At 49.0% G+C, this 22,405-nt stretch overlaps 1 protein-coding gene across 2 annotated transcripts; it reads left to right on the top strand.

The window, feature by feature from the left end:
- Positions 1-3,069: 3,069 nt before the first annotated feature.
- Positions 3,070-19,902, top strand: GDNF (glial cell derived neurotrophic factor; the record flags this gene model as incomplete). Of its 2 annotated transcripts, none has more annotated exons than XM_082335577.1 (2): positions 3,070-3,142; positions 19,418-19,902. In XM_082335577.1, the coding sequence occupies 2 exons, from the start codon at positions 3,070-3,072 to the stop codon at positions 19,900-19,902; spliced, it is 558 nt and encodes a 185-aa protein (XP_082191703.1). The 2 variants fall into 2 exon arrangements, with proteins under 2 accessions (XP_082191703.1, XP_082191702.1); XM_082335576.1 differs by having other exon boundaries at positions 3,070-3,241.
- Positions 19,903-22,405: the final 2,503 nt, after the last annotated feature.

Here is a 22,405-nt window from a genome sequence, read left to right as displayed (position 1 = left end):
AAATCCCAAAGCAAAAGATGTATTTTAAAAAAAGCCTCAGCGCAGAGCGGACGGAGCGGTCTGCTGGCCGCCGCACAAGCCCTGCGCGCTCCCCCGCCGCCCGCCCGGGCTGCGCCGCGTTAATTTCATAGCACCGGCGACATGAGGACCTCATACCTCCGGACAACTGGGTGAGTCATAAATACACGGCGCAGGGCTGAAAGCCGAGACTGTTTACAGCGACTTTACAGCGGCCTCCGGCGAGTCAAACCGCCGCCCGCCGCGCAGGGGCCGGGCGGCGCGGAGGGGCCCCGCAGCGCGGGCGGCTGCCGGCGGGGGACTCGCACCGCCGGCACCTGCGGCCGTCGAGGGGCGAGGAGGGGGCGGCCTCCCCGCCGCCGTCCGTCGGTCCGCCCGCCCGCCCGCCCGTCAGTCCGTCCGTCCGCGGCGGCGGGCGGCCGGCGGCGGGAGCGCGGAGGAGCGGCGCTGGGGAGGGACGCGGTGTTGGGTTACCCCGGCCCGGCCCGGCCCGGCCCCGCCGCCGCCGCCGCGGGGGCCCGCGGGTGCCGCGGGGCTGCGCCGCCGGCCGCGCAGCCCACGGTATGTCGGGCCGGTGACTTCAGCCGGGAGATATTTGGAGGCTCCGCGGGGTCCGGTGCGGGGGGCCAGCGTGTGTTTGGGTCTGAAAGCGAATCAGCGGAGGGCGCGTCACTGCCAAAGGGCCCTATAAATCCATCTGCGGCGCCGAGTCGCCCTGGCAAAGCCCCCGCGTCCGCGCGTCCGGCTCCGCGCTCCCCTCCGCCCGCGGCCGCGGCGCCCCCCGCGCCTCCCCGGCCCCGCGCCCCCGCCCGCCGGCCCCGCCGCCCCCCGCGCAGCCGGGCGCGCCCAGGCCCAGCCGGGGCAGCCGGAGCGGGCGCTCCCCGCCACCGGCCCGGCCTCCCGCCGCTCCCGCCACGCTCCCCGCTTGGATCTAAGCTTTCGCCGCGACGGGACCCCCGATCTGGAGGAGGAAGCCTCGCTGCTGCTGCTGCTGCTGCTACCGGCTCTACAAATCCCAGCGCCGGCCTCTGATTCTCCCAGCAGGCTGAGGGGGGTGGTTTGATTTTTTTTCAGATTTTTATTTTTCGCTCCCTTCCTCAGCTGGGGAGGTCTTTTTTCGTGGTTTTTTTTTTTTTTTTCCTTCCCGCCGTTGCGTGCGTGTCCGAGCGGTGCGCGGCTCCCCGCGGTGCTGGACCAGCTGGCGTTACAGGAGCCCTGATGTCTTCATCTGACTCCCCGCAGTTGTTGATGGAGTGTCTTTCTCAGATTTCCAGGCAGGGTCCCAAGAGCAGCACCCAGAGCCAGCTCCCGCTGCCAGGCGGCGCTCCCCGCGGCTCGGGCCGCTCCCGCCGCTGCTGAGCGCGGCTCCGGTGCCGGAGCGGGCAGAGACCCCCGCGGCGCCGCTCCTGCCGCGGCCACAGCACCTGCGGCGGTGGGGGAGGCAGCCGGGGCGTCTGCCGGCGGCTCCCCTCTGCCTCCATCCAGACTTGCGACCTTGCCCCCCTCCTCCATACGTCTTCCCCCCCGCGCAAAAGAGGGTCCCGGCGGTCGGACCCCAACCTGGCCCACATGCATCGCCCGTCTGGCCGCTCGGCTCCCCGGCGTTAATGTCCATCTCGGGTCCGACGAGACCAGCTCAGAGGTGAGGGCGAGGCGGGGGCCGCGGCGGGGCGGGGGGGCCGGGGCGGGCACCCTCCCCGGGGGGCACAGGGCCGCCCCGCAGCCCCCCGGGCCCGGCGAGGTGCGAAGGCAGCGGCCGGCGGGGACAGCGCCCAGCGGGGGCCGGCGGGATCCGGGCGGCAGCCGCGCCCCGAGCCCCTCCGCGGGAGCCGGGGCCGCGCCCCCCGGGCCGGACACTGCCCTGTGCCGCCGGCCGGGCCGGGCCGAACCGGGCTGGGGGCAGCTGCCATCCCCGGGCATCGGCTGCGAGCGGTGGCTGACTGCGAGCGGGGAGCAAGGAGGAGAGGAGAAAAAGGAAAAGGGAAGGGAAAGGGACAAGAGAAGGGAAAGGGACAAGAGAAGGGAGAGGAGAGGAGAGGAGAGGAGAGGAGAGGAGAGGAGAGGAGAGGAGAGGCGACGGGAAAAGGAAGAGGAACAGGAAAAGAAAGAAAAGTAGAGGAGGAGAGGGAAACGAGGAGACGGAAACGAAGAGAAGGAGACGGAAACAAGACAGAGGGAAACGAGAAGGAAAGGCAAGGGAAAAGGAGAGGAAAATGAAAAGGAGTTGGAAGGAAAGAGGAAAGGGAAAAGAGAAAAGGGAAGGGAAAAGGAAATATCGAAACAAGGGGATAGGGAAATGGGAAGAGAAGGGGAAAGGGGAAAGGAAGGGAAAAAGGAAGAAGATAGGGAAAGTAAAGGTGACAAGTGAAAAGAGAAAAGGAGAGAAAAATGAAAGGGAAAAGAGGGAAAGAGGACTGGGAAGGGGGCAAGAAAGGGGAAAGGGGAAAAAAAAGAGGAAAAGGAAAAGGAATGAGAAAAAGAGAAAGGGAAAAGGAAAGGAGAGGGGAAGGAGAAGAGAGGGAAGGGGAAAGGAAGGTTTGCCTCTAGCACAAGTCTGCGCAGCCCCGTGCTCCAGATCAGCCCAGTCCACCCCGGCCCAGCCCGGGGACAGGTGCCCTGGCACTGCCCAGGTGCTGGAGGAGGACAAGCACAAGGTGACCTGCCCGCCAGCACAGGGGCACGGTCACACCTCCACGTCCCTGGGCGCAGTCTCCTGGGACCTGCCTGCCCACATCTCCCAAAGCAGCGTCTTTGAGTGTAGAGGGGCTGGAGGCCATCCTGCGCCTCCCTCTCCCACACCTCTCACTGGGGAGAGCTCACCGCCCTTGCTCTGGGAGGTGATAGGGGCGCGAGGCTCAGCTGGGCACAGGTTGTTTCCCCCTGCTCTGTCCCCATGCCTGGCCAGGGCGGACCTGGCTGATCTGGGGTGCGAGGCTGCCCAGCTTTGTCTCAGGGTTGGCAGGGATAGGGCAGGACCAGGGGAGCGCAGCAGCTGGGGACTAACCCTGCCTCTCCTCTCTGCCAGGGGCCCGTGTTGGAAGGAGATCTAAGATGAAGTTATGGGATGTTGTGGCTGTCTGCGTGGTGCTGCTCAACACGGTCTCCACCTCACCCCTGCCCACCGGTAAGACGCCTCCCAAGGGGCCCCCTTCAGTGGTAGAGGGGCCTGAAGACGATCTCTCCCCCATCAGCCTGCTGCCTCCCTATGCTGTGCACAGTGACTGTAAGAAACATTCCCCTTTGTAGCCACTGCTGTCTGTCTTGCTAAACCCGCTCCCTTTACCCAGGCATCAGGGTGAGGAAGGGACCCCCCTCCGTATTTTCTGCCCCAACTTCTCCCCCCAGGCAGGGTCACTGGCTCTGGTCTGGCTCCAGCAACTCCAAACCAAGTCATCCTCCAAAGTTTGGGGTTGGCAATTGCAGTGGCAATGCCCCCCCTTCCCTCCCACCTCCAGCCCTACCTTCCTGGTGGTCGTAAGATCCCTTTGGTTGAAAAACGCGGAGAAATGGGAAAGTTAGTTGTATGCAGAGAAGCCGGGAGGAGGATCATACACCTCACAGTGCAGGCACTGAAACTCCTTCCCCCCAGCTTCAGCCTCCTCTCCCTTCTCAGACCTGCCAATGCAATTATTCACTGTCTGTAGTGGGCGCAAGTCCTGATGGAGATCAGGCTCCATGGTGGGAGGCACTGTACACATCCTGGAGTGCTGCTGAGTTTCATTAAATCCTCCTTGGATCCTGATCCCGAAATTAGTGTGTCCTCATGGAAATTTACAGAAGAGTAGCGGTGGCAGGGTTAGGAGCTTGATGCAGAGCAATCCACATGAACCGGCTCACAGTAAAACAGCTTACAATCCAAATGACAGATAATAATAATGCCTCGCTAATAATAGGTCTCCTACAATAGCAGATACAGGATTTTCACAGTGGTATGCGAGTGTTACGCTAACTCTGGTGGCTTTTTAAAGTGAGAGTTAATATGACTCAGTAAGAAGTGGCGAAATACTCACATGAATTGTGGAGATGTTTGCTTAGCAAAGACACAGATGCAGCTTGGAGGTTGCTCCCCTTGCCCTTGCTCAGCATTCTCTGTTTAGCTTGTTGCAGGGTGCAGACAGTATCCAGTAATTTGGATTCATTTTTATCTCCTTATCTGGAGGCATGTCCTTTCCCTTCGCCCGCCACAGCTCCAGCCACGGGCAGCCCTGCTCTGGTTTCTCCAGGAGCAGCCAGGCTAATGCAGCGTGGAGGCACCGAGTGGGGAAACGTGTGCCATGACTCCGCTTTCATCCCCTGCCCAGCACCCATCTCCCCTTCTGCACACACATCTATGTCCTTCCCCATTTAGTCTTCTCTCTTTCCTCTTCTTGCTTGTGTTTTCCCCCTGCTGGAATCTTGCCTAGGCTGCCTCCTCCATGCGTCCCAGCTGGGGCTCCTGCCTCTCACAGACTGGCAGTCCCTGACATCCTTTCAGCCCCTCCATGCAGGGAGGTCGGCCAAAAGTGCTTCCTCCCGGGGCTCCAGCCTGCCAGGGCTGCGGGGCAGTCACAAGCAGCGGTCTTCTTCTCCACAGCAAGCTGCGTGGTGGGATAGGTACTGTCCTACAAAAGGCAGTGGTCAGCTTTTCAGGCCACTGTGCTGGTCCCCTCTGCACAGGCTTGCAGCAGTGCCAGCAGCAAGAAGAGCTCTAAGGGGAAAGCAGCCCCAGTCAGTTTGAAGCCCTGGCAGAAGCTGCAGGGTGGGAGAGCATTAATGCTCCGTCTTTCCAGGGTGATAGTATTTGTACGATGCCTGCTTTTATCTTGAAACTTACTTCTGGGAGTACGTTTCCTGGTGAGCTGGTTTCTCCGCGGCAGCTTGAGGGGACAGGTGGCAGTAGCGGTCTTGTCTATTCCTAGTGTCCAAAACTTCTCATTGTTGCCACTGTTTTTCCTGTGGATTAGGTAACCAAGAAGTGGCAAGAAAGACAACCTGTGTTTTTTCTGAGCTATGGTAGTATCAATAGACAGCCTCTTCCAGATATCTCTGTTTCCAGGGTACAGACATAGGCTTTGCCAAGCAGAGCTGGGTCGCAGGTTATTGCCCAGGACAGTAATTTGGGAAAGGGCTGATCGTTTGATCTCTATCTCTTAACCCTGCAGATCACAAATAGGCAGGCCTGGCTGCAAGGCAAAAGTAAGCAGTGCTGTTCTTCACAACAGAAATTGGGGAAAACGCAGGGATTTCCTGTGGTCTTTGCACGGCAGCGGTTTACACAGCACCCGTGCCTGAAAGTCAGAAACTCTTCTCCGCTACGTTGCCAAGTTGGATGAGTCAGGGGAGACCTGCAGAAAGGTGGCTGTAAGAGAGCAGTGAAATGATCCAGTTTTTGATCCAGTTTTACAACCTTTTTAGTTGATTTAAAAGTGTGTGGTGTCTGGAGAGCAGTCTGCAAAAATGGAGCCCACGAGCCTGATCCTGTCAGGGCACATCGCTGCCTTCCCACCGCAGCAGCACTTTGTTCGAGTCACCACCATCAGTGTCTTTGATATACTTGTTTCTCTCTGCTTACCAGTTGGTGGCATGCACCCTTCAACACATGCAAGACAAATAACAATGTACACAAGAGGAGTCATGTCTACACCACGTAGACTTGCCCCTCCTCTTCGAGGTTTCTCTTACAAGCAGAGTACAATGTGCCACGAGCACGTAGGTGTGCTTGCAGCTCCCCAGCTCGTCTGCTGGTGGACCTGGCGTCTATTAATATCTCTGTAGATACTGTTGGTCAGCTGCTTTGCTAAGTGCTTTTGCAGGAGGCAGCTCTCAAAGCGGTGGGAGCGCCGTCATCACCCACGTTGGCTCATCTGTGTAGGGCAGTGTGCAGGCGCTGAGCAGGATCGGGTGCTGTGTGCGTTCAAAGAGGGGTGCACGGCTCTCCCGTGAAGCGATCCCTGTGCAGGCTGAGTGGGGAGTAGCAGTTGCACTCCAAGGTGTGCATTGCTCTTACTCCAGAGAGGTCGGGTCTCCCATATCCCACTTGCAGCAGGGGTTAGTAGGGTTGTGAGACCAAGTCGTGCTTCCAAGGGCAGGCCAGACACTTCGCTGGAGGACAGATCTGTTTTCCCAGGCCCTTGACACCTTTTTGTGTTCTCGTTTGATGGGATTGCTTTCTCTGCAAAGTGCTCTGAGGTCACCTGATGTTACCCCATCCCTTTCAGACTGGCTTGAAACCTTCCTTTGTTCCAGCCTACAGGCAATGTCCTAACCTCCTGGGCTGATCAGGTGTAATGTGCTGACCTTTGCTGTTCAGGGCAGTAATTAGAGATGGCAGAGGGTGTTGGCAATTGCAGTCTTCTGCATTTTTCAGTGGACTGGAGGCTGGAGTGAGAGTAGCCTCCATAAATGCAGTGCATTTGAGATGAATCCAGTGTTTGTAGGTGTTTTAGGCATCAGTGTTCATGGGATAGCTTATTTCACACAAAGAAGAGTAGCGGTGGAGTTTGCAAGGTTAGAAAACCATTTCTTTGTTTCCCTCGTGCTAGAGTCTACTGGGGGAAGGACTCAGCTTAAACAGCAACTACGAACAGAACAAATATAAACCAAACTGTTATAAACTAAATACTAAGTCATTGGCTTCAGAAGCATGACAGCACAGAGGGAGCCAAACACTTGGTTTGACTCACATGCAGTTTCCAGTGAACATATTTTGTAACTGCTTGCTGCTGTATGGCCATAATCAACATGTATGTGAGGACTGGAGCAGCCTAAGATTCGGGCTATGATATATAGTCTCTTGATCAAGTGAGCATCTTTAGTAAGAACTAGTGGTAAGCATGTAGAATTAAATGAATAATCTCACCATGGGGTTTTCCCTCCCAGTAGGAGGAAAAGGTGGGGTTTTTGCATTATAATGTCTGAGTTACTCTACGGCCACTGGATGGTCATTTGCTGTTGGAGCTCCTTTGGTATGTTAGTTAGGTTATAACACACCATGGTATGTGTGCATTATACCTCTGTTAAAAATTCTTCATACCCCTGCTAAGGGGTATTTAACGTTAAGTTACTGCATTTAGCTGCAACATTATCAACTAATATGGAAAGTATGTAGAATAAACAGTGATGTTGTGGGACTCTTCAAGGGAAAACCAGTATTAAATTATACTTTAACTGAATGCATTTCCTTCCCTACAATATTTATTAGGCACATTCAGTGTTACAAACCAGAACTCTCATGTTTCTGTCCAGGCTTTCCTGCTCAACACACTTACGGTGTGGCATATGTGCTTTAGTCTAAGACACCCAGAAGCTACAGAAGTAACCTGCCCATGCACAGTAAATCCAGTGCATCGGAGAGGTATCTGCCACACCGAGCAGGTGCCACACTGCATCATTTGATCTGTGTGTATCCAGTACAGCCGGTGCATCCACCCAGTGTCAGACCGAGTGTGCCTGTGTCCCTGGGCCAGCATATATATAGTAAAGTTTGTTTGCATGGGCACGCCCAGGTTATCTAGGCATTTAGAAATCTCAAGAATTCAAGTTTGCCTGTTCAGGAGCGAAATTCTAGGAGAAGAAAGAACAGGACACATCTGGTTAAATCCAGGTGCATGTGGCCCTGGAAGCTGATTTCTCCACAGTCTCAGATATAAATACTGAATATACTGCTGTGAAGAGTATTCTGGGACTTAAGTAGGAAAGGACTGAAATGCAAGAGAATATGGTTTTATTCTCATTGTAAGAATTATCCTTTGTTTAAAGTTTTATGTCTTTGGTGCTTTTCAATTTAGGGACCTCAAAAATTTCCCAGTGGAAGTGTGGATCCTTCTAGATGTTTTGCAGGTGTGGGTTGCTAAATAACATACCTGAGCATGCTTTTCTTGGTCACCTTTCATAGGCTTCGTCAATATATTTTAGAAATCCTTGTGTTCGGGGTCTGCAGATGACAAGCTGCAAAACCCTTCTTGAAAGGCTGAAGAATTCAGCTGTGTAGTGACTATTGATGAATTGATGGAGGAGGCATTGTCTGTCCAGTAGAAGAGGATGCTCAGATTGATAGGTTGTAATGTCTTTGCAAATTATGCTGTTCCTGATTAGGACTGCATAAAGTAGGTTTAAAATGTTTAAAGTTACAGGCTGAGAGAAGCCATTGGGGTCATCGAGCCCCATCCCTCACAACTGCAGATGATCAGACCTCTAGTGCAAATATCCAGTCTTTGTCCCCAACGCACACTGTCAAGCAACTGCAACTTAAAACTTCTAGTACATAGGCCAAACCTCACATAGCTACACTTGTTGTGGATTCTCATACTCCTGAGGTAATAAGTTAATGACAAGTAATAAATGAGGAATACTATGTATTGCAGCATAACCATGTTCAGGATCATCAGACATCTAAACAGGCCACTGCCACATTAGTGCTGGTAGAGTGGTTGACACTGCAGAATGGTCATTTTTGACAAAACCAGCTGTAGTTTCTGGTCAAGTAATATTTGGTAGGGAGAACCAAAGGAAAGATTTCTATGATTCTTGGAAATCCAGTCATGATTACAAAGAGAAGAAAGAAAATAGAATCAAAAAGGTTTATTTGAGACAGGTACAAATAAAGCATTAAGACACAAAATATACACTAGAGTATGTCTGTTTTTAAGATCAAGGACAGAAAATTAGTTATGTGAGGCATTTCTAATATCAGCATTCTTTTAAAGGAATACAGCCACATTGTATGACTTAGCGGGTATTTAGGCTGTATGTATTGGTACAGCACTTAAACTGAAACCTGCAGGTAGTTTCTTTGAAGTCAGTGGGACTTGTACAAATGCTGTAATGATTATTGAACAGGAATAGTCTTCAAAAGAAGCAAACACTGAAGTCAGAATATGTTGGGGCCAGGCAGTGGTACAGCAGTATGCCAAAACTTCTCACGTGGCCACGTTTTTAGAGGCAAGCTGGTTGTATCCCGTTTAACTAACAAGCTACATACCAACATCTGGACTACCTCTGCTCCCATCCCAAGCGTGTAAGATTTCTTTGGCAAAACCAGCTATTACTCATGAAATTTCTGACAGGGAGGTGTGGATCCAGCATAGCAGCTGGGAAGGACCTTGCTCTTCTGAGCACACACCACCGCCGTCTGGCAGGCCATCGTCCACACATCCCAGCATGAGACCTTCTGCAGCAGAACACGTAGCACCTGCCCTAGAGCCAGGGACTGATTATTACAATAACCTTTTCCAAACTGCAAAATTAAAACGTTTTGTATCGTTCCTATTGTAAACACATTGGAATGCAGGTAGTGAAATGCAACAGTGGAAGAACACGTATTATTTATAGGTCAGATCAAAATCTGATAGCACCAGAGATTGCCACAGGAGGGGAATCAGCCACGGTTTTGCCTGGACAGCTCTGCTTTACTGCCTCAGGGAAGAGGCTGGGATTGGGTTCCTTCCTGCCGTTTTGCTGCCTGTGCATGTTCCTTGGGAACACCCCTAAAAACCCACAGGTTACATGCAGTGTAAGAGCACAGGCAGCCTGGGAACAGTTGCTGTTATTTATTTAGGAATGCTGTTCCCATTCAGTGAGCTGCGCTCAAGTGGGGCTGTGTGAGTGATGTGGGGTCGTACTGATGTAATGCAAGGGCTGGGCTGGATCACTTCTGCACCAGGGATGCTAAAGAGAATTCCTTTTTATTATCGACAGTATTTCCTCTATTAAAGTCTCAGTGCCATGCCTGTTAGGTGGCTGCATACATTCTTGCTAATAGAGGTTGCAGGTTTTGGGTCCCACTCATATGTACTCATTTGAGGCTCTCACAGGGTTGGGACAGAAACAAATATTAAGTGTAAACCCAGGTTTTACTGGGAAGCTGGATATTTACACAGCATGGTACGGATTTGGAGGGTTACAAGGCCTTACAAAGGAGACAACAGGCAGGTATATGCCTTGCCCAGGTTTGGCTCCTGCTCCATCACTGGCTTCAAGCAGGGCACTGCCACTTTTTCTTTTTTCCCCTTTTATACTCTTTATGCCATAACTTCTTCAGATGCAGAGACTGCTTCATGGGTGCTCGAGTACCCACACAGCCTCGTACAATAAGGCCCTAATGCAGATGGGTTCCTGGCAGCTGCTGAAGGAGCTGTCCCAAATCTCAAGAGCAACCACTGAAAAGCTCTCTGCTCCTCAGTGCCTCAGAGATGCTTTTTCAAAGCTCTGAATCAGAGGCAAGACAACATCCCCTCGCTGCTCCTTTGCTGCGACTGCCAGATGAGACACCCCTTTGCCCACCCCAGAGAGGCCAGAGGAGGGGCCCAGCCCCACGTGTCAGCCCAGAGTCGGGCAGGATCTTGTGAACAACCCCACCTGGACCGGATGAAGAACAAGAAACTGTTGTGCACAGGTCAGGTCTCAAGGCAGCTTCCTTTACTTCACCTGGTTCATCTGACCTTGCTGTCCCCCCCTGCTCTCAGGGAATTCCCCCAGCTGGCGGCAATTACGATGGTCCTGTTGTTCCTTCCCTTTTTTCTCCTGGTGGGAACCAGCGTTTCATACCTGCAAGAAACCAGGCAAAGGATGCAAGGAGAAGCACTGCCGAGCATGGCAGTGTGAAAATACAAAGTACTCTGCAGATTTGCCATTGTGACCACCACGTGGGAAGCAGCAGGGCTAGCTAGTGAGCTACAAACACAAAACTTGGCTGCTCCATTAGGAACAAGCACACCAGGTAGGTTAACCCTGTGCCTTTTTCCAGTGCTGCCTTATCGTACCTGGCTGGTGTGAGTGCCCCTGGAGTCATCCTCCAGGTTACTTAGCACTTTACCTTGATGAGAGACAAGTGACACCGGTGAGAAGCTCCATTTCTAAGGGCTCTCTGAGTTGGAGGGGAGGATGCAGCATGTCCTGGGAGCTGGCAAGGGAGGGAGGGAGGGAGTGAACCAGAACTGTATTAAACATTTAAAGTTTGACCCCAGTGTGTTTGATGCTCTGTTTCCTAATGGATGCAACTGACTGGTTTCCATTTCACTCTTAGCCCCATGCAAGGCATGAAAGCAAAGTCATGCCTCAGAGAGGTGATATTTTACTTGTTTAAATCCTGAAAACCTTTCAGCATAACTATTTTTAACACCTGCCTTTGCTTTGATGCCTGCATGATAGACTTTGCTTTTCATGAAAAATATTTCATTTTCAATAAAATAAATGGTTTATCCCCACCACAGTTGATGCTTTTTTACTTTGCAAAGCAAAATGATCATCACATTAGTAATTTTAACCTCGCTAAAGTCACACTTCCACAAACAGGTTACTCCGAGGGTCTCCTAAAGTACGTCTTTGTGGTGTGAGATGGAGGGATTCTGTGTTTGGGCAGGACATGTCCACTATAAGTACCTGAAAACACTGTTGCAAAGCAAGCTAAATACAAAAATAATTAGTGAATAAATGGTATACCAGAGTAATCTTCACAAGCAATAAAAAACTGAGGATGATTTGTTGCAGCCACTGTTAGAGGCACATTAATTGTCTGTTTCCCACTAGCAAATGGTCTAGAAGAAACATTTTTGTGAGTATAATTTTGGAGGAAACTTAAAAAATAACCAGGAAAGCAAGGAAATTAAAATATTTTAGTTATGAATACTAAATTAAAGTATACCAGATTAAAGTACCAGGACTGTTTTTGAAAAAGGGACATTCGATCCTAAAACAGATCTGGATCTGAATTTTCTAAATAACGCTTACCATTATAATGAGCTGGATTACCCCCTTGAACTTTGAAATCAAACTTCAAACTAGAGTCTGAATGCTGCTGTTTGAACTTCTGTAACTGAAAGACAGCTGTGCTTAAGTGAAATATCCTGGTAATTTTATTAAATGTTTGGCCTGACATTTTGATGTAGTAGCTATACACTGCCACAAATGCATGCATAAAAGCTACAATGTAAAACAAAAATCTAATTTTATCATTTTTAGTATACCTTATGTGACTTCCATTACATCACTTTAACTCAGTGTATGCAAAGTGCCAAATGATGCTGCAGTGATGTCATTACGTTTTCCTGAGATCAGTATGGAAAACTATTCTATAAAGTACAAACAAGTTTTTAAGTTTCAAATAACTTAAAACATCAAGTTTTATGAGATTAAAAAAAAAAAGGAATACCCACTTACATAAATTGTTATTCCACAATTAATAGTATTTAAGCTTTTCTTACAAACAGTAATAGACAGTATGGTGAGAAGAGACGGTAATTAGCCTTCTAAATCCATAACGAGGCACCAAAATGAGTAACTGGATTTTTTTCTGAAAAGCTGAAGATCCATCTGTTCCCACTGAAATCAGTTAGTGGTCAGGTACAAACTGAGGGTTTCTTGCTCTACCATGCTGGGTTACTGACACTGCAGGGGAATATTTGGCTTTAAAATAAATCTGTTGCTAGTGAAATCAAAGGAGTAGTTTTACAAAATGTAATCGTGAACATACTTGAACAGACAGAAATAAATTGTCCATTTTTCCTCAATGGAGACTGTTTTCTTGAGAATGTGATGTGTTTGGTTTGGATATTCATTTAGAGCTATTTTTTGTAGAAGTCTGTCTGAACACTGTATAATTTATTCTTCTAAAAAGTGCAGGCATCAGACCCTGGTCCTGCTGGCACGCGGTGTCTCTAATTAATTGGAAATGCAAAGGCAGGCTCTGGGGGGTTTGCAGTGGGAAGATGCCCAGAGGAAGGCACGTTTCCCTGCGTGCCCAAACCAGAGCTCCGGGGTGGCTTTCTGCAGAGGCCAGCGGGGAGCACCACGGGTGTTTGGCTGCAGGATCCCGTACCCGTATGCACTGCCAGCTCTTGCAGTGCCCAGGGGACAGGGCCTGTGCTTGGGGACAGGCAGGTCACAGCTTCAGGTTCCAGAGAGCAGCAGTGTGGTGAGAATTTCAGTTTGCATTCAAGAGGGAAATTCCTAACCTGAGAGGCTGGGTCAAAACTATAATCTGAGTGTGCCCTAAAGGTTCAGAAAGCAAGCAAACAGCTTGCAGACAGCAAGCAGAAGATGCAAATATTCTTGGGTTTTTTTAATTAGTATTCTAAATGAGTCTCATTTCTTCTTTTTTTGTTTGAGGCCTGGAGTTCTGGACATTTGGTGTTCACCAACTCTGCCCCCAGCCTGGTCCCTCTTCTAGATTCCCATGTGCACCAGTCCTGTGATGTTTCATTCTTTCCTTCTTTGCTTTTTTATTCATTTTCTGGTCATGTAAGAAACTCATGGCAGATCAAGAGCCCTGGTTCAGCTGGACATGGGAGACAGAGAAGGTGCCCAGAGGCAGACTGGCACATGGGCTGCCGTCCATACCCCCACTCTTGATGCTCCAGCGCTAGAAAGCAGACTCATGCTTTGATTGCCACCAGAGGAAAAGTCTCTGCCTATTCCTGCCTGGGTGATCAGGTCCTTGGTACAGCACTGAAAGAGGGAGTGTGGAAGGGAGCTGCAGGAGAGCAAGATGAGCAGGAGCAGGACAGACATGCTGGCCACAGCTCCCGCAGGCACTGCTGCCTGCCCCACGCTCCTGCTGGCCTGGTGCTAGGCAGAGGCGATGCAAAAATGCATGCAACATGCCCATGCGCAGACTGCCTTCAAGCAATTTCCCCAGGGAGTTGGACGGTCAGGAAACAGCTTTCAGAAACATGACATAAAACCCAAACGAAACCTCATGGCTTTGCGCCAGTCTTGTGAGTGTTCATGGCACCATAGTCAAAGTGGTGGGGCTCAGGCCATCACACTGCCCCAGTGGCATCTGTGAGCCTTTTTCCCATGCCGTGAACAAGCTACACAGAGGCCCCATGTTCCCTGAGGGCGGATTTTACATTTCCAGGACATATGGTCCTTTCTCTCAAGAAACACCTGCTTTGAGGTGCATCACATGTGTGAGCCAACCTTCCCTAACCTATATTGAGCGCATGCCGTGTGGGCTATCACATCCTGTCCTATCCTGTCCTGTCCCATCCCGTGCCGTCCCATGTCATCCTGTCCTATCCTAGGTGGCTTTGGATTTTTAAATTCTAATTCCTTCACACCCTGGAGCCTGGGGCCAGGGACTGCTGCTCAGAGATCTTTACTGCTTTTATTGCCGTAGTGTCTGAGCATTTTCTGCTGGGATTTTGTACAGTGTGACAGGCATCTGTCATGTGTTTGTTCTCTCAGCTTTTCCACCAGAAGGCAAGTGTTGTCAGTAAAGTAGTTTGTTTTGAAAAAATATGTGTGTATATAATTAGATGTATTTGTATGTGTAAATACAACGCATATATACACACATGCAAACTGTATATGTTACAGGAAGGGATAATAATATGTGCTTCTTCCAGGGGCATGAAATCCCCATGGAAAGCTCTGTCTGCTGCACAGTCAAGTCATCGCAGTCCATGCAGTATTAGAGAAGCAAAGCTGCCAGGCTGTTCATCTTTGTTCTGAGGCTATAAACATTTTCTAAACAGTGTTGGAGACAGAGAGGTAACTAGGTACCCCTCAATGGAGTGGCTTTATTCAGGATACAAACCAGCACTTGATGCCGAGGCAGCCCCTGTGAGTCCGGTGGTGTTCCCTGGCCACGCAGCTCAGCTCAGCAACCCCTTCGCCCCCAGCAGCACTTACCACAGTGCAGAGACCAAACAAGTGCTCGACATGTGGTGGCTGTGGTGCAGAGAGGTCTCAGCATCCCTGGAGCACATCTACCAAGTGCCCATCAGGATGGGGTGGTCCTGCTGTCAGTCTTCTCCACCTTCCCTTCTGTCCATTAGCCTTTTACGGTCTTTAGTCCTTGGTCAGTGGTGATTGCTTATTCATGTATGATGTCTGGAGGTAGCTTCCTTAGCACTTACCTCTAGTGCCTTGTTTCAACCTGTCACGCCTGGTGTTAATACTTTCCACTTGGTTGCACAGGGTCCTACTTCAGCATTTTTTTACAGCATTTTGTTTTGGGCTCTCAGGCTTTGCACCCATACTCATTGGACAGGTGAATATCCCTACTGAGTCATGACTGGCACCTTGGCACGGGCTGATAATTCAGCTCTCATGTCACTCCTGGCTGTCAAGGTTTCCTTCAAACCCCTGCGAGCTACTCCTAGTGACTGTTCATAGTCACGCTGATTATGCTTCGTTAAGCAGCAGAAAATTAGCACCAAGCCACATCCGATTAGTATGAGTCCATTACTTGGGTCCATGATTCAGTGGTTGCTGGATCCAGCTGCGCTTGACACAGTACTGACAGCACAGGTGCACGCCACCGAGTGCATGTTGAAACTTGGCTTTGTGGGATTGTATAATAATTCAGAGTTGTAGCAGCTAGAGGCTGGCTGATTGCTGGGCTTGGAGGCGCTCCTCAAACAGTGCTAAATTATGGAAGCAAGCTTGGGGTACATTGGCAGTCCAGTTGGAAGCTGCCAAAAAGAGCATCATTGCATTGATCGTGACTAGTTTGGGGTTCCACAGGCAGAGGGTGTTGTTGCTTACAGCAACTTGCACTGAGTAGCCAAGTAATGCAGCTGCCATTGTGTTAATGTGGTGTACCCACATAGCCCCTTAACAGCATGTGTATATAATGTAGGTGGGCAGACACTGACACGGGTCAGTAGGTCCAGCACATTTTCTCGAAGGGACCTCTGTGCCCACTCTTCCCCCCAGTTCTCTAATATCACCCACATGCCTTGTGTCTCCGCCAGTGATGTCATCTCCAAATACTGGGCGTCAGTGCAGGAGTCCTCTCGCAAGATTTGGATATCTGCTTGGGATATTTTCCAGTCCTCTGGGCTGAAGGGGAAGCCCACCCTGGAGACAGAAAATTGGCATTCATCTTACTCATAGTGCTGGCATCCCTCCCAGTGAGTCTCCCTAGTGGCCTGATGTTGCAATAGAGGATGAGCTGAGCAGGGATCCCTGGCTCCATTAGACGTACTGGCCACGCAGACCTCATCCCAGGTTACAGCTTGGAGTGCTTCTTGCATGGTTTGTGTCAGTGCCCCAGTGAGACAGTGGGAGCAGTCATGCTGCCAATTACCCCATTTCCTGGTTGCAGCAAGTCCATGTGTGTAGGTAGGGCTTCTCTAGTTGGGTACACTGTTGGCTTGATTACTTGATCTACTTTTTGCCCTACTGCTTCCACCTTCTGCAAAGTTGACACCCCATGCCTGCGTTAGCAGCGTTGCACAGGGCTCTTCTATGGTGTGTTTCCTCCACCTTAAATATCATAGGCCATCTGCAGCACGGAAGGCTCTCAGCAACATTAGCTCCCTTGGTGCAGTTGGGATAGTGATCACGCATGAACCAGGATAGATGTCAGCGTGGACTCTGAGCAGGGACAGTCCACAACATGGGCCTTTCCTCCTCTGTATCTGCCCTTCAGGGCATACTTGGATTGGCTTGGGCAGGACAGTGCTTGAACCCTGTAACTGTCTGATTAATATTTAACCGAAGTAGACTCCTGCATATAGTACTGTCACAGGGGTAGGTGATATTTTTGCACCTGAATTGCAAACAGTTTGAAAATGATGTGCCTAGTTGGGTTGTTATCTCTTCAGGTAATCCACAGTTTTGTTTCTCCCTTCTTAGGTGGGGGACAGTGACTCCCCTCGCTGCACTGGCAGCGTACCAGGCTTGGGATAAGTATGAGGCTGAAGGTTGCAGACAAGAATCTCCGCGTATAGGTTGGGTTTCCCTGTAACAATCTCCCATCCCCTTCCTCATGGTTGACCATTGCATGAATTTTGTTAAACCCTAGTGTGCTTCCCTGAGGGTTGTATTTCACTCTCCATAGCCAACGTCTCATTGCGTCATACTGTTGCTACAAGGGTTGGGCCAGGAGTATGTGACAGAGGTGTGGGCTGGGGTAGTCACAGTAGTACGAGAGGGGTAATTTGAAGGTGAGAGTGGAGAATGTCACAGCTAGAGCCATCTCCTCAGGGCCACATCCTTCCCTTATTGGGTTGTAAGCTAAGAAACCTAGTTTCTGTGCAAGAAGCCTAGAAACCACCCAGTCTCACAGCAACAAGTGCCTCCTGCCAAACTCCTCTCCATCTGTATCTGTGCCAAGGTCAAGCTTGTACTTCAGCGATGGGAGCTATGCCAGCTCCATGTGGGTCATCTTGCTTGAGTGAGGCTAGCAAGGTGTCTACCCCTTCTTGCTTTCAAGGAACGTATCCCACCTGTGGTGGTGCATCCCACCCCCAGCTTCCTCTTGACCACCTTACGACCGCAGGGACCCCTGCCAAGGCTTGGCCTCTGAGCAATGAGTCTGGCGACCAGGCACTCCTTGGTCGTACCAGGCACTCTTGCATGGTTGAGCTGGGGAACAAGAATGCCTTGATCCCATCTGACATAATCAGTTACCCCTTGACAGCTTGTCACAGGAATGTGGGGCTTAGTGCAGGGTCCTGCCTTGTTCAGGTCCCATGTAGCTGTATAGATAGCAGCCGTCCCTCCTTCATGTCTTTTGACAGTCACTGGTCTGCGCGATTGTTGCCTTTAGCATGGATATCTGTAAACGAAAGCATAATTCACTTTTCCTAGTCCCAAACTCCACAGTTTATAGGATCCTGCTTCCCATGTGCTACCCTCATTAAGTGAAGGCACAAGACTGCCTACCTTCATTACCCTTTTACCAGTCTGTACTATTTTGCTGGAGCCATCCATGAAAAACTGTATACTTCAGATCCATCACTGTTTTGTCATGGAAGGGGGCCTCTAGGATGTGGCTGCTTCAGGGAGGGGTCCATGTTCCTCCTTATGTGCAGATGCAGTGCGTTTCAGCAGGTTTTTGGACTAACAGAGTTAAGATCCTGCTGCCCCCATCTCCTCTGTATTTGATTCTTCTATTGAGGATATGAAGGTGCACCTTCACTAGGCAATGGGAGGCAGCCTCATGTCTTCCTCTCTCTGTTAAGAGTCCATGCCACCTCATGTGAGCTGGGTACATGTGCTGCCTGATCTCCCATCAGGGCTCCTGTCTGTTACAGCGCTCATTAGGGAAATGTGGTGCTGAGCCTTTGCCTAAGGAGCTGTTCCTATCTCAGCACCTGACGGGGTGAGAGCCTTCATGGCTCAGTGGAGGTACCAACCCCTGACCAGGTGCACTGCGTTGGGTATCGCCTTTCCCAGTGTTTGCAGTTCCTGGTGTATTCGTAGGGGTCCTTCTGGAGATGGAGCTCCCGTACGTGCAGGGCCGGGTGCGTGACGCTGGTCTGTTATGTGGGTGGGCACTTAGGAGTTAAGTACAGAAAGAAGCATCCTCTTAGGTCTTACTGCAAAGGAAGTGAGTCCTCAAGTCTTGATTTTTGGCACAATGAATGAGGAAAAAAAAAATCTCAATACTGCAATGTAGTTTATGTGTTTAAGAGGCAATCATTAATAATACAATATAAGGGCACCTACACACGGGCTCCTGACAGCCTGACCCTCCGTTAAATCACTGTATTCATGAAAGCAGATCACATTGAGGGATATAGTCCATGGGAAGTTTAAAGATTTCAAAATGCAATTTTTTTCCAAATCACGCTGAAAAGCTGAAACCTGAGAATATTTCAGAACACGTTCAATTTCACCCTCCTTGAAGAGGTTCATTCTGCTAGTATCAAAACATTTCATTGACTTCAACATTTAATTTACTTGAATAATTTATCACTGGTAGAGTGTATATCAAGTGAAAAATGAAAGAGGCATTTTAACTTCATAAAAAGAAAATGCATTAATAACATTTCCCTTGAAAATTAACATGATACTTCTATTCTGACCTACTTCTACTCAGCCTAATCAGCATCGTTTGATAGAAAATACTTCCATGAGAAATTTTTCAAAAGCTCTGATAATAATTATCCCCTAGAAGCAGTAAACAAACAGGCATTCAGCCAGGAATAATAGCTCAGCCTGGTACCCCAGGAAATTCCTTTCTATGTCCTGCCCAAAAAACTTATTGATAGGTGGCTTTGGCAATACTAACTGCTGCTGGTGTGAAAAGACAACAATTAACAATTATTATCACAAAATTGTTTTAAAGAAACCTCGTCCTTTTGCTGCTTTGCTAGGAAGAGCCTGTATAACCTCTCTACAGTAGCTTCATCCACCCATTAACTAATACTCGTATCATGACGTGCTTTTCCTTCCCTTGATTTTGACAGGGATTATTCAATATTGAAATATGTGCTGGAGTGCTACCGAGCATCAGCAGACACGTACAGAGATACACACCTGTCTCGTTTATTTTTCCCCAAATGAGTTTCCATGATGATGTAAACCATTCCAAATTCTCCCTGATTTCTGAGGGTCCTGGGTGTGTGCTCTGAAGTGATGGGCAGAGCAGCTTGCATGTGTCTAATGTCTTTGAGCTACAAATGGACAAACAACTTAATGACAACTGACATGTGACAAAGCCTTTTCTGTCTTTCCCAAACAGCTAATATGCCAGAGGATTATCCAGATCAGTTTGATGAGGTAGTGGACTTTATTCAAGCCACCATTAAAAGACTGAGGAGGTCACCGGATAAACAGACTCCAATTTTTTCTAGGCGGGAGAGAAACCGGCAAAACGCAGCCACAAACATAGAGAATTCCAGCAAAAAGGGAAGGAGGAATCAAAAGGGCAAAAATCGAGGATGTGTCTTAACAGAAATACATTTAAACGTGACTGACTTGGATTTGGGATACGAAACCAAAGAAGAGCTAATTTTCCGGTATTGCAGTGGATCTTGTGATGCAGCCGAGACCACCTATGACAAAATTTTAAAAAACTTAACGAGAAAGAAAAAACTGGTCACTGACAAAGTGAGGCAAGCTTGTTGCAGACCCACAGCCTTTGATGATGACCTGTCCTTCTTGGACGATAACCTGGTTTACCACATACTGAAAAAACATTCCGCAAAAAGGTGTGGATGTGTCTGACGGCTGCACGCCAGAGGCGGCGCCGGTTTTGCATTCCTGCTATGATGCAAAGAGAGGGGCCAAGGTTCCCAGGGAAGCGTCTGCTCAGAGCGGAGAAAAGAGGACCAAGAACGCAGAACAAGGGGTCGTGAGAGCCTGGGTGGGGGGGGATGGGGGGGGGGTGGGGGGTGTGCACGAGGCAGAGTAGGAGGATGGAGGCTTTTGACGTCCTATGGGAAAGTAAATAAAAGCTCAGGTGGAGGTGCCGATGGCTGGATGGCGTGCGTGCTCCCTTTCCCGTTTGACACAGTCCACCGTCAGTGAGACTCAGATCCATGAGGAACGTGCTTAAAAACACAACCCTGCCATAGCACACTGTGTTGTAGTTATATCATCCATGCCAGGAAGCTTAGCTGAGAAGTAGCTTAGGAGTACCTTACTCATCCCCCGTGCCCTCAGCTTTACTGAAAGACACATTGTGCTACTGCTCATTGAAGGGCAGTTCCTAAACACTTAGGACAACTTCTAAGCTATAATGAGATTAACCTCATAAGTAAGATGATATCAGGCAAATATCAGAATTCCCAGGCTCAAGTTCTCTAGAGCCAGTATTGATACAAAGCAAAACAGTTCCACTTACTGGTTAAGTTTGGTTATTTCCGTCTCATGTTTCCTCAAAATGAGTGTAGGATTTCATTCTTCTGCTACCTACGAAAACAAGTTGAGTTTTTAAGCACTTCTTCCTAGTATAGTAAGAGAAATGGCAAGCCCGGCCTACACAAAATGTGTTTCTTTTGGTTTACAAAGGACTAACATCATTTGCGTAACTACATTTCTATTTGGTCATTGTGAGTGAGCAGAGACTACTTGATGCAATGCATCCGTTCAGAGACATAAATATACAGAAGATATTTATTGAGATTAAGTTATTGTTATTTATTACAGTTCAGTAATGAGTCTCCTTTCCTTATTTATTAAAGTTTCTTTTCAAAGGTGCCAAAGTAGAAGGTGCTTGGAAGATACAGAGAGACAATGAGGTTGGGAACAACGGTCCATGCTTTTGATTGAAAGTGTTAACTTGAATGCAAAAAATCACTTACTTTACCTTTTTTTCTTTTAAACAAAATCCTGATTATGTTCACAAAATGTAGTGCTGAAGCCTGCAGCCCTTCCTCCTGTTCATAAATACTTTTGAAAATTACTGCAGTCATATATGTGCGGGAGCAGCAATAGCTCTGCACGAGTGAGGGTCGCAGGACTTGGCTTGACATTAGCAATTTGTTAGAAAAACTAATTCTAGTTGTATTTTAAGTGTAGCCACATTTTTTAATCACACTTTTTGCCAACTGACCTCATATTACTATTGACAAATGGAAAATAATCACATTTAGCCTTATAATTTCTTGTTATATTTATTTAAGCTTTTCCTTCCATATTTCCATATAGAAGAGGTTAAATCCCTCTTACTAGTTAGCCCTGGATTTAATATAGCCTGCAGGTAAACAATTGTGTTAAATAATCAAAGTGTTTTGTATAATTTGCTGAAACGTTACAGGATCGTACCCACACAGAGTTTCCTTAGGACGAGGGAGGTTGTACAGCAAAGGCATTCATACCTGACCGCTAATGCAAGCTCTCGTTCTGGAGACTTTTTTCCCAAAGGAGCAGTAGTGCAGGTCACTAGACATACCTGACAACCAGTGAAGCATCGACTCCCACAAAAACAACAGGAAGAAAAAAAATCCCTACTGAAAACCAAAAAATGATGGTCTGACCTTTTATTTCATGCACGCAATGGCTCTCCATACTCATTGTGCCCTGGGCCCCTCGGCGTGCCACTGAAGAAGGGTCTAGAGGTCAAAAAATTCCAGAACAGACATAGAAAGATGTACCAGGTGTATGAAATGCAATCCAGCCCCGACCTCCGCTGCTTTCCTGGGCGGAGGGCAGCCCCAGAGCCCACCCACAGGGTCTGTTCTCGCACTGCCATGGGGATACCTTACCCTCCATGCTGGGCAGGGGTGATACAGCTGATACCACCACCAGCATTGGCATGATTTGGGTAGTAAAAGCCTGCTAAGCTGAGGGCAAGCTGCACTGCTGGGCAGTTGACGAGGCACAGCACTCCGGGGTGTGCTTTCATTTTCCCCAGTTGCTGAAAATGTGCCCCAAAGCATTTTCTGTGCAGCTTGAAGAGGCTGCAACCAAAGCAAATCACTATGATGTTCAAAATACAAAAGGGTAAAGTTTGTGATTTTTTTTTTTTAATTTTTTTAGACCTTAGTGAAGACAGGAGTGTGCTTCTCTGGAGTTTTTTACTTCACCTGCGATTTATGTCTGTCATTTGTGTTAATCAACCAAAGTTCTCTACAGACTTTATTTTTGTACAATATTCATTTTATAACTTTTTACAAAATAAAACTCATTTCTATTGTTACCTGGTTGTTGCTTGTGCTTCTTCCCCATTGTACCACTTCCAAGTTACAGTCTTGCCCGGTTCCCAGCCTGCATGGGGCAATGCTGA

Source organism: Platalea leucorodia, assembly GCF_965183815.1.
Source record: "Platalea leucorodia genome assembly, chromosome: Z".
NCBI lineage: Eukaryota > Metazoa > Chordata > Aves > Pelecaniformes > Threskiornithidae > Platalea > Platalea leucorodia.
The sequence above is the reverse complement of the archived record's forward strand: the minus strand, read 5'-3'. Positions and strand labels throughout refer to the sequence as shown.